Source organism: Dromaius novaehollandiae, chromosome 13, assembly GCF_036370855.1.
Source record: "Dromaius novaehollandiae isolate bDroNov1 chromosome 13, bDroNov1.hap1, whole genome shotgun sequence".
Classification (NCBI taxonomy): Eukaryota; Metazoa; Chordata; class Aves; order Casuariiformes; family Dromaiidae; genus Dromaius; species Dromaius novaehollandiae.
The window spans coordinates 20,001,501-20,013,612 of record NC_088110.1 but is presented as its reverse complement, the minus strand read 5'-3'; the positions used below and the strand labels follow the sequence as shown (position 1 = coordinate 20,013,612).

The window sequence follows — 12,112 nt, the reverse complement described above, 5'->3', positions numbered from 1 at the left end:
ATCTTTCCAAAAAAGATCAGGAAAAATCTCTTCCATTAATTAAAGAAAAAAATAAGTTGGAATGAATCTTGTCGCTCTTCCTGAGTCCTGTCTTAGACAAGATGGACTAACCTTGGTGGGAGCTTTGGGTCAGAAGAAAGTAAGTAAAAGACTTACAATACAGCTAACATAATTACAAACATCATACCTCCAAGAGCCAGTTGAATTCTTTAATTGCAATGTAATTAAGGTACGGTCACAACTAATTAACATCATACATCAGTAAAGCAATTAATGGTCATTCTGTGAAGTACATTGCATCATGGTATGGTTTACACCTCCTGCGGGACCTAAGTTTGACTTAGGTAAATGATGCCCCTGTTGCCTATTTCCAAGCTCTTGCTGTAGTCCAGGTAACCTGGCACAGAGGATTAGACCTTTCTGATTCAAGACACCAGGTCATTAGGGGATGTGATAAGCTAGTAAATTGTACAATTACAGGTTGTAATGTTTGTCCGTGGAGGTCTGCATTTTATAAACACTACTGTTCATTAATAGGTTTCCGAGGGAGTCTGGCTGATCCATAAGGTAGCTTCTTCATTTAATGCAAAATACAAATGATTTGAGTCTCTGTGACGCCAGCAAAGCATCCTCCTCCACTAAATCTCTCACTCTACTCTCCTCCTCACAAGCTTTCCTTCCTTTCCTGTCTATCTGTTTCCAGTTAACCATTTTTCTCTTAAGGATCATCTTAGAAAAATGGAGAAGGATGATGAAGATGAGGAAAATTCCAGGTATTAGCCAAAATCAATTCTAGATTCTAAATCAACAAGAGAAGCATAAAGCTTCTAGTACCATCAGTTTTTACCTGACGTGATATTTCACCATAAACCAACAGCAACAACAACCACCCAGTAAATACTAAGACAGTGTAAGCTTACTCTTTGGGGAATGGGATAGGTTGAAGCAAGCTGGCGAGGGCTGGTCTCCAGTCATCATAGTCTGACCTGAAAGATGAACATTTTGTTAACAGCAGAGCATGTACTGAATAGGGTTTGTCAACAGTTAGTTCGAGGAGTCAAAAGCTTTTTACTGTAGGGAGCAACAGCTCCTCTGTTTTATTGAGACATTCTGAAGATCTATGGTGACATTTTCCCTTTCCATTTTCAGCACATTCTCCACTGAGGCACAATAAATCTGATATTTACAATGAAACACTTGACCTCCAGAGAGGCCTTCTTTCTGTCAACTTAAAGATATTTGCTGTTTATGAAACCTGTTGACATTTAATAACTAGGTAATACTTTCAGCTAAGTTGGTACAGCAATTATCAGGCCATCATTATTTACAGCTCTGCTCTGAATTTAATTGGAATTTTTTTCCTATAAGAGGTGAGTCCATTTGTAAAAACAGAATCCCCTCCCCATTTTTGACCCACGCATACCATATTCAATTTTACAGTCTGATTTATAAAGCAATTACACAGCATTCGTCTGAGGGTTTTTTTTTGTGAACTTTATGCAGAACTTTTCTACACGTTGCTGTGCACGTTCACAGCTCATTAGCCTTTTCCTCCTCCTGCTTCAAAGACAGGCACTATATTCCTGCGCACACGACAAAGCGCAGGAACAAAAGGGCCACGGCAGAGAGCTCAGGCCAGCGGACCCCATAAGCAATGCCTCCTTTCTGAACCATGTTACCAACACATGTGCCAGCTGATGCACTTTGTTTTAACCACTGCTTTCAATATACAGAACTGTTCTTACAGGAGGAGCCGTCCATAAGGGGATGCTCTTGTGAACCAGGATGAAGAGAATATTCAGCTTTACAGCATGCACCGGTCAGTGCAAAGCAACGTGGCAGCACATCATCTCAATCTACCCGCAGAAAGCCAGCTCCTCGAAGCAGGTACGGCTTCTCATGCAGGAACGACCTTTTGCACACTGAGACCCCACTCCTTCAGACAATCTCCAATATTTAATAATTAATTAACATCAATCAACTGCAGTTACAGCATACTGCACAAAGGGTATGATCACTGTAAGATGAATGAAGTGAGGAACACTTCAGTGTTCCTGTGAGGAATTTGGCAAGCCAGCACCAAAATTGCGAATAGAACCCACCAGTCAATGCCCAGACACCAGCATTATCTGCCAGGCCACTTTCACTCTGATTAATACTAATGAGCGCGCACAGGATTAAACTCAGTAAACCACACGTGGGGTCAAACCACCTTGGGATATCTGGAGAAGATAGTGCAGAAGAGTCTACAGCTCCCTCTTACTGCTGTTATCCTTTGGATTGGAGTTTTAAAAGCTAGATTATTGGCTGCAGCTTTATTGCAAACTTGGCACAGAAGTGTGATGTTTCTTTAGGAAGGAACGAAGCGTAATGTTCTAAAATGGACAGCGTCTCCTGACAGCATTAGAAACAGACAACATATGCACAGGAAGCCTTCCAAAATAATGTATTTTTTGCAAAGAGAAGGTTCTAGCAGAGAGAAATTGAAGATGGTTGCATTTCCAAAAATCTCATCCACATTTTGAACGAGGACCAGATAAAATAAAGGTTTCCATAAATTAAGACAGACAGGTTAATATGCATCATGTAGGACAGTTCACCAAGGCATCTTCATGGACACACAGAAAATTTATGTGCATAAACAGGATATTTTTAAGAAGAAACATACGGAAAAATTTTAATTTGAGGGATAATCTTGATTTAAAATCAACAGGAGAGACAATTATCACTTGCGCAAGAGTAGTGTGACTCTAAGGTACATAAATATATAACACCCCATGCAAGTAACCAATCAACAAGAACTAGCTATGATCTGATAGTAACCTAATATCCTACAACAAACAAACAAAAACAAAAACACAGACAAATGCAATATAGAAGAACTGTGGGATGGCTTAGTAGTTCTTCCACACCACCATGCAAAAGTCCCAAGTTCGATATGCAGTCTTTTTTTTCCCATGCCATATGTATCTCAGTAAGAAAAGGAAAAGAAAGGACAAAACTAAAAGCCTATAATTTTGGTAGGTAACTTCAGCAAATAGTCTTGTCCTTTTTACAAGTGCATTACCAGTTAATCCTAGTACATACTTTCCAGTCACCTCCTGAAACCTCCCTGCCAACAGGTCAAGAAGCACAGAATAGTGTTGAGTTCAGAGAGATTTCTTTTTCCCCACCTGCAGTTGTTAAACAACGATAAAAGAACTTGGATACAAGGCTGGAACTTAAAGGCAGGCGGGCAGTCAAGCAATGGAGATGGCACAATCCAGGCAAAAATCTCAGCACTGGTTCTCTTCAAAACTCCAAACAAACAACATTGGAGAATCTTGGCTATGTCCCCTGATAAATACAACTTGTTTATTTTCCTCTTGTTATCTTTAGCATTTGAGGCACAAAGCATATCGCATGTCAAGCTACAGTAATCCAAACAAGAAACCCTTGCGCCTATGCCAGTCACTCCGAAAGGCATTGAGCCTAATTTTCTCCTCCATCAAAAATTTTGTTCTCTGGTCTAAATTAGGAGCAACTCCTCCGCAGCACGGGAGGCTACACTAGCCTAAAGCGAATGTAAAGTCCAGCACTTTGTGACCTCCCATTCACAAGGCTCCTTCCAGAGGCAAAACAAACCTTGCGTGCTTAGAGACACTAAACAAATAAAGATGACCAACTCCGTTTAATGCCTCAGAACAGCAAGGCACAAGGCAGGACTTTATTAGGAGGGTTTGTTTTTCCATTGTCTCTGTATAGAAGTGAATGCTGTGAAACACGTGAGGATGGGCTTGCCATTTAAACTGAAATAAGTCAAGGACAGCTCTGACCAAGCACCTCTAAGATGAGCCCTCTGGCTTCTTTTAACAAACCTTTGATTAATTAAGCCTCACTGCATGGCTGTTTATTGTTTCTGGCCTACACATGAACTGCACAGGTCAGTGACAAAAAACAGAAAAGACAGATTCATTTAAAAGTTTCTTGCTTACCTACCAGGTCTCTGTATGAGGCAGGCAGAGCAACAGCTGTAGCCATGAGAAGTGCCAGAGGTCTCTGACCCAGACAATCTGCGCTTTGGTATGTTTGTTAGGTGTGAGAACACAGTCCTGACCACAAGAAGTAGTCAGACTTGGAGTTTGCATCATATTGCTCTCAAACATTAATCTCTGTACTTGGGATGCTGTTTGCTCCATTTGTTACCATTTATACCCCAGAAACAGGCAGCCCTACAGTGTTGTGCCTGGATCAGTGCTCTGCCCAAGCCTCAAGTTACCCTTCCCATCACAGCCCTGCTTCTCCTTGCAAGTGACAGCTGGGTGCAGCCTGAATACTGACCCTGGAGAGTCCACACGTGGACTTCAGTGCCTGGGTTCGGGTCCTCAAAGAACAGACAAATCTAACAAGCACAGTCTTTTTCTACCTACATATACTTTGGAAATTGCTACTAAACCAGCAGGTAATTTTACTCTAAATACAACACATTGTTGTTAGATGCAATGCAAACAACTTTAGGAGATGAATTTTGAACAGAAGAGAACCCATTGTCAAAAGGTCGGTTTAGGAAATTCAAAGGTGTACCATACCACACCACACGAGATAAAGCACCTACTAATCTTTCCTTGCAAAAGCCAAGACCCACTTTACGGCTTAGTTCCCATGACATCTCAGGTTAAATTTTACAGCACTAAAATTCCTCCTTAAGCAATCTGGAGAGTTGTGATTAGTAATAATGTGAACCAATCAATTTTTCATGGCTGGTCTTCAAGGGAAATAGTGAGAGGAAGAAAAAAGCTGCTTTGTAATAGAGTAACACTGAGTGAGGCACTGCAGACAGAATTGGACACTATCACTCTCTCACTTTTCTTTTTAAAACTGGAGGTTAGGTACTGCATCCGTCTGCAAAGTAAGGTCTGTGAGAGGGCAGTGAAAATAAACCATATTCTATTTTCCTAGGAGAAGAAAGGAATAATATACTTTTGTATGAAATATATAGAATTTGGACACATGAGTGGGACCTGAATGTAAAATCCACACAACCTCTAATCCCTTCAATCTGAGCTAGCAAACCTGAAACAAACATAGCACAAGAATAAAACTAAACTACTTATTAAAGGCCTACGGTGTTTCTTCTCCTCCCACCCATTCCCTCTTCAAAAGCATTTTCTCTCTCTCTGTGCTCATCTTAGTTCTCTGCACTCTTCTTTCATTTCAAACAGTTGACTTTTTTTTCAGTCCTTTCAAAGCTCTAACACAAGATAGAAGTGTTTGAAGCAGGGAAAGAAAGGGAGCTGGATTAGTTCTGGCTACAGTTAACAACCACTGCAATGGGCCAGACAAAGAGGCCATGCCAGGAGAAGGACAGTGCGCTGAGTTACAGGAGGAACTCTGAAAAGGGCCTATGACAAGATTCCCTTTGGAGCCCTTCAAAGAGCGCTGCGCTGAACACTCATGCGAATCACAAAACTTAAATTCCAGGATTGGCCTTATAAAAACAGAGGAGGAGAAATATTCCCCAGGGTATGCACTGTCTATGATTTTTGCACGATTCAGAATTTGAAGCGTGAACTGGTGTCAGCAGCACAGCGGTTAACCTGCGGTCCGAGCTAGGAGTTCATGCGAAATGAGTGCTAGGTTAAGTGTCAGGGTGCTAACCATGTGAAGGCTGTCAGAGCAGTCACCTGCTCCTGCAAACAACTTTACTTACCCAGAAACGTTTCTAGGGGATTGGCCAGTATGTTAGCCAACCATAATAATTAAATAATCCCCAACTACACTGAATTTGCCTTTGGGCCATCATTGCTACTGGCCTGTTGACATAATACATTTTCCTTCCTAGGGATCATCTTTCACCAAAATGAAAACCTGCCCATATGTCATGCATGGCACAAACAATCCAAAACATATTAGCAGCCCAGGGCAACCCTGATAAACACGACATAAGAGAATCCACTTGGGATATTCAGAGTATGCCACTGACCTATTGAGGAATGCAAAGGAGGCAGGGGAAGCTCCGGTGGGCATTTGTGTTTGGAAAGCTGTTGGCCTTATCATTAAGAAACCAAGTCCTCCTTCTTTTTAGAGAACAAGAAAGAGATAGGAAGCAGCTACTTGATAGTAGCTTGTTTCTCTAGACCGAGCAGCTTGACAAGATTAAAAATCTTATCTTAGATAATTCCCTTGTTATCAGATAATAAAAAGATGGCCAGCCCTCCACCACCCTCCCCCCAAACTTATTCACTTATTCCTTCCCGTTTCTTTCCCTCTCTCTAGGTCAAGCTCCTTTGAATTACACTGCACTACGCTCAGCTCAGGGCTTTAGGGCAGGGTGCCATGAGAAACAGCCCTCTCGGACCTTCTCTCAGGTAAGGCACAAACCTGCTATCTGTAAAAGAGCTAGGTATCTTTTCATGTTCAGCCTTGTTTTGAGCTGGGTTTGTTTGGTTTTCAAAAGCAGCAAACTTAGCACTGTTGAAAGGCCATGGAAAGTTCCTGGACTGGCAGCTCAGGAGAGCTAAGGCCTCTCCTGTTCACAGATGACATGATAGCATAAGAAACAGCTGTGCAAGTTTGCCTAAGGTAGCCAGCTCTATTATAGCCACACACAGCCCCACACAGCGGTACAAGTACTCGCGCTTTTTGTATTTGGAAGAAGCCCACTGCAGGCATGCACAGCAACAAAAAATAACATAGAAGAAGGATGACAGCTTAAGAATTAACACCACCACAGCCACTGCCTCCCTAAGAGGTGCCTATTCTTGCAGCCAGTTTAGTTTGCTATTTGGCAATCTGGATTTTACCACAGACATAATTTGTAGATCATAACTGTGTCCCATATATGCTGGGTCATGCCAGGGGAACCAAAGGGATCTGTCCAGTTACAAGCAGATTTTGAAATTGTTCAGTCCCAGGAAATGGAAACACAGCCCAATTTACCATCAATTTCTCTAACCACAGTTCTGCTGTACAAGCCCAAGTTTGACTGTACAAGAAATTCTCTAATGCATGGCAACATTAACATGCAAGTAGGAGCTGAACAATGCTAAATGGCTCTCAGATCCTTTCTTTTAATATGCTGAACAGAAAGACTTCAATTAATTTAGTATATTTTCTAAGCACCAATTTAGGACTTGCAGCATTCAAGAGGCACCAACCGGCATCAATAACGTTATCAGAGTCCGGAATGCATTAGAGAATATTGACACAAAAGTTTGATCCATCTCTGAGTGCACAAAAAAATAACATGTTCCACTAGAGTTTGTGTCGCCTTTAAAAATCTGTCCAGACTGCTGGTCATCTGCCAACATGTTTAAAACCATGAATTTATGTTTTCCTTTAGTATGCAATAATTGTGTTTTGTTACTCAACTACATTAGAAAAAGGGTCAAAGATATTCTTAGTTCTATGATAACAGCCACACAGCAGAACTTTCTTAGAGCTGAATTTTCCGATTTGCACATTTAGCCTTCTGTGCAGAATGTGAGGTATTACAGCGATTACTAAATAATTGCTGCTATATTTTAATCAATATTAGAGGCTTTTTGTTCAAAAGTATGTATTGTGTAGGAGTTAGGTGAACAATAAATGTCCTCTGCTGAAGATATCGTTAAGAATTCTTATTTGCTAGACTTGAATAATTAAAATTCGTCTAAATAAATTACTCCCCGCTGCCCTAAGTTAATTATGTAAAAAAGATCATTGTTGGTGACTCTCTTGTTTTGATGAGGATACTAAGTCACACACCTAAAAGAACAATTAAATTCAATGCTAACCAACTTATTTATGTTTTGCTTACTACTGTTATTAATAAGAGCATTATTTTAGTGACTGCCTGCAGAGCTCTGCTCCTAGATAACTGAGTGTTTTCTTCCTATTGGTATGCTCTTCAACTCTCTTTCTTCAAATTCTCTGTTTTTCAAGGTATGGTTATAGTTTTTAGCGCATGAGAAAGTCTTTGCTCAGAAAGAGTTTAGGGGAAAAAAAAAATCAGCATCACAAACAAGCACTATCTAGCATTTTGTTAATAATTACTAGCCCTTCTACAGTGCCTTTCAGTCACTGGTCTCAGAGTTTATTACAGTGACGGCCAGTATCATTACTCAACTTTACAGGTAAGGAAATGGATTCACAAAGAGAAGAAGCAATTTATCTAAAATTGCCCAGTAGGCCAGTGGCAGGATCGGGAACAGAACCCATTTCTACATCAATGCTTTAGGTTCAGGAAAAAAATAAGGGATGAACGGGAACGGAATGGATCCAAATCAGTGGAGCTAGGACAATTTACACCAGCCATGGCTGCCTCAGAAACTATCCTATATTCTCATTTCTTACTGGTGGTGATTTCTCGAGCAGGGTGTGAACTCACTGGCAAGGCAGTCTGAGGAGAGTTGCACCAATTTTGTAATACCTTTGGTCACGCACTACGCATGTCCTACGGGTTTCATTCTTCAGAATTACCATTGTACAAGCTGCAAAAGGACTCAAAGTTGCTCCACACCTCTAACCTGTGCTACACAGATTCGCAGTTTCACTGTTATTGAAAAGCTTGATTAGAAAAAGAAAGCAATCACAAGTGAAATTAGAGTTCTTTGTACATGAAATTATATGGGAATGGAGCCCTGGCATACGGAGCTTTTAAATTTGGAGACTAGGAGGAAGAACATGCCCATTCGTGAATTTGTTTATAAGTATGTGTCAGCTCTATGATGAAACCAAAACTGTCAATGCTTAATGAGTCAGCATCCAAGCCAGCATCAAGACTGCAAGAGTTCATGGTGTTTATGGAAAACACCAAGAGTCAAAGGAATGAGAATAAATACACAATGTGTTTAATGCAGCACCTGGGCACACAAAGACTTAGAAGCCATCAGATAAAGCAAAATCAGGTGCTGTGCTGTTCTAATGAAAATATTTTTAAAGGCAGAGAAGGCTAGGCCAGTGGGGAAAAAAATTATCCTTCAGCAACTTCCTGCTCAAGAATCTAATGGGAGCAGTATTTTAGATTCAATTCCAGGCCAGAAAATGTCTTGCCTCCAATTTTGTGTGTGTGCTTATGTATGTACTTCCAAGCTATCTCAGCAGTGAGTGAAAGGATATGTTGAAATTGGTACTACGTAAACACTGAAAACATGGGACAAAACTTTCACAAAGTCCTCCATAATGGCCGCTGAACTTCATTTAGTCCCTAGAGAGCACTCACCTAGATTTGCATTTAACTTCGCTGTAGCCAGTGCTCATGATTTATAAGAGTCCAGGTTTCATATACTGTCTTATAATATAAAAAGACTTCAATTATTTAAGCCTTGAACTGTTAAAAATTAATTAATGTAGAAATATCACAGTTTGCCCACAGACATACTGCAACTCAGTAGCAAAGCTGGCTGTCAAAACCAACAAAGTTATTTTGGGTTATTTTACCACCTTTCGTGAATATATGTTCTATTATAAACCTCTATCCTGCAGTCCACCTTTTCTGTTTTCTCTTTCATTTCATTTATTTATCCAGGTGACAAATGAGCTTTTCCCAAGTAACTTTTTATTTTATACTGCTCTTGAAGATGTATTCATTTCATAGGATTTGCCTTCCAGGAAACCATGGGTACTCAGCCATCATTTTGCAAAGGTTGTTTGAGCATTCACTTACCAATACAGGTTTCACTGTGCCAAAGAGGCTGCACTGTACCAAAGGGGCTGGTCAAAAAATGGAGGATCCACTATACATCTGAAGAAGTCAAAAAACTTCCAGGATCAAACAAGTGAAGGGAGAACATCTAGGTGAGAGACACTGACCTCATCCAATTCCTGCTGAAGTCAGAGGAGCAGAACTGCTTATCACCGCACAAGCTATAAGCCTAGAAGAGACATGTCTTTTTCTATCTTTGTCTTGGGCAATCCCAAGAGCTCTGGAGGAGACAAATGGATTTTCTTTGGTGGCTAACAACAAAACAGAAACTGTTGGCAACAATATCACATCTTCTGTAATATGCCTGAGGCTCACTGTACAAATAAGCTTTCTGTTTTCATCTTCCTAGCACTATTTTTAGAATATATTGGCAGTGCCAGATGTCTCTTTCAGAGGCTGGACTCTAGTGATGGAGTTAGATCTATAACCGTGTGTTTGCACATCTTGCTGGCCACAGATGTTGGAGAACACAGGCCTATGGGAAAAGCCCCCCATTGTTAAGATGACATTGTTCAAAAAGCTGTTAAATAGTTACTCACAGCATCTTGAGTATTTCAACATAACAGCCAAGGATCCTGTCTGCTTGGGTACTCAGCTCAATGCTCATGGTGCTGCAGGTAGGACTGACCATCAAGCAGTCAATCAGGTTGGGCTCACTGTCATTGCCAACATTAGCTGTCATCTTCTGATTTGCTGTGTTGTTGCGCTCTACTTCCACGTGGATCTCATTTGAAGTGACAATGACTGGTTTGAGCCGGGATTCAGTCAAGGTGGCCTCTTGAGAGACCAGGTCAGGACTCGTGTGAAGAAGACGGAGGGGGAGATTAGGCTTTCGGTCACATTGCTGCTGGCAGCCGTTCCGAATTTCCTTCAGGCTTGGTGAATTGTCTCGACTGAATTTTAAAAATAAACAAATAATTTCAATAGGCAGACATAACAGCAGAGAGAGGGAGCGCGAGTGCAACACTGAGAAGCCAAGATCTTTTGCAATTTCCCACTGTATTTCACCCCAGCCCACTGAACTGCTTTCTCCCTTGTAATCTAATTATTGAAATCAATTAAAAATATTAAAAGTCTCCAGGAGGACTGTTCTGCAGGCCCTATTCTGCAAAGATTTGAGCTTTTCATCAGTCTAATTGACACGCCAGTTTAGTATGAAGGTGAACTTTCCCATCCAAGTTGTGCAAAGCTGTAAGAGGATCCATGCCCAAGTATGTATCTGGCTACAGTACATGCCCAGACATTTGTCTGCAGTCTTCACGTCTGGAATTTTTGTTGGACACTAAGCAGCCACTGTCCGTGCCCCACCACGAGGAAAGTCAGATAGGCTTAAACAAACAGGAAACAAAACAGAGGGGAACCCTCAGCGTCTACTGGAAACTGGCTCATGTGTCAAGAACTGTAGCATCTATTTCATGGTAAGTCAGGAATCAAATTTTCCACAATAATTGAGACAGCATCATGAAACCAGCTCAGCTTCAGAACTATAGATACGCTGGGTTTTAAACACAACCCCTTCTTCAAAATTTCACCCTTCCCCTTGCTTTAGATATACACACACTTCATGTGCCAGAAAGGGATTAAAACTGACACTGTTCTGAGTAGTTAGTGCTTAACTCCCAGAGACAGAGCTCTTGCGGAGCTTTCTCACCTTCTTCTGTTCTAAAAAGGCTAGTTACAGCTGCAGTCTGTCTCAGAGGAATATGTCAACGCTGGCCAACATCAGCATGCAGCTGGGTGTTGAGATTCATCTTGGAAGTTACTGTAGCTTGCAGTTCTTACGCAGTGAGAACTGCTGAGCTCCTCAGCTCCCCATATCACCAGCACTGCCCTAACTTACAAGCATGGGAGCCAAAGATGTGCAGTAATGATATGCTGTACTCGATCCCTCAAGACATGCCACAGGGAATACAAGTGATCAAAGATTCAACATCCTCTTGTCCTTCAGATTTACAAACACACAAATCTTAACAAATACAGTCACTTGTCTACAAAAACACACGTAAGTGAACAGAACACCAAAATGTAATGCTAGCAATGAGCAGAGCGAGAATGAATACGTGCTCACATACCGATACCCATGCACACAGAGATCTTGTTTACAGCTTGAATGAAGACTCTCTGACACTACGGGTTTGGAAGTGACTAACATGTGGTCAGCTGAGAATTCATACTGACCTGTTGATAAATTCCTCGTAACACGAATAAATGGCTGCTAAGCAGACAGCTACAAGATTTGGCAGGACCCTGGGATGGGGGCACTGTCCAGTTGGACCATGCATGCTGAAAAACAAAAACCAAAATGACATCATTGTGATGAAAATTTCTGTGGGCAAAAACAGTCAGACAGAATGGGGTGCCAGAACAGGATAGACAGCCTTGGGGAATCTTCAAGGAGGGCCAAAACAGAGAGTTGATTTAACCCTGTAAATCCCCCACCACATAGCC

The 12,112-nt window shown here is 41.3% G+C and overlaps 1 protein-coding gene across 3 annotated transcripts in view; it reads right to left on the bottom strand.

Annotated features, from left to right (window-relative positions):
* The window catches only part of CMIP (c-Maf inducing protein), a 140,798-nt gene that overhangs the window by 15,918 nt on the left and 112,768 nt on the right, over positions 1-12,112 (bottom strand). For all 3 annotated transcript variants that reach the window (XM_026092579.2, XM_026092580.2, XM_026092582.2), the window contains exons 9-11: positions 11,843-11,947; positions 10,204-10,557; positions 921-986 (exon numbers count right to left, since the gene is read on the bottom strand). In XM_026092579.2, the coding sequence (XP_025948364.1) occupies positions 921-986; positions 10,204-10,557; positions 11,843-11,947 (525 nt within the window). The remainder of the gene's footprint in view (positions 1-920; positions 987-10,203; positions 10,558-11,842; positions 11,948-12,112) is intronic.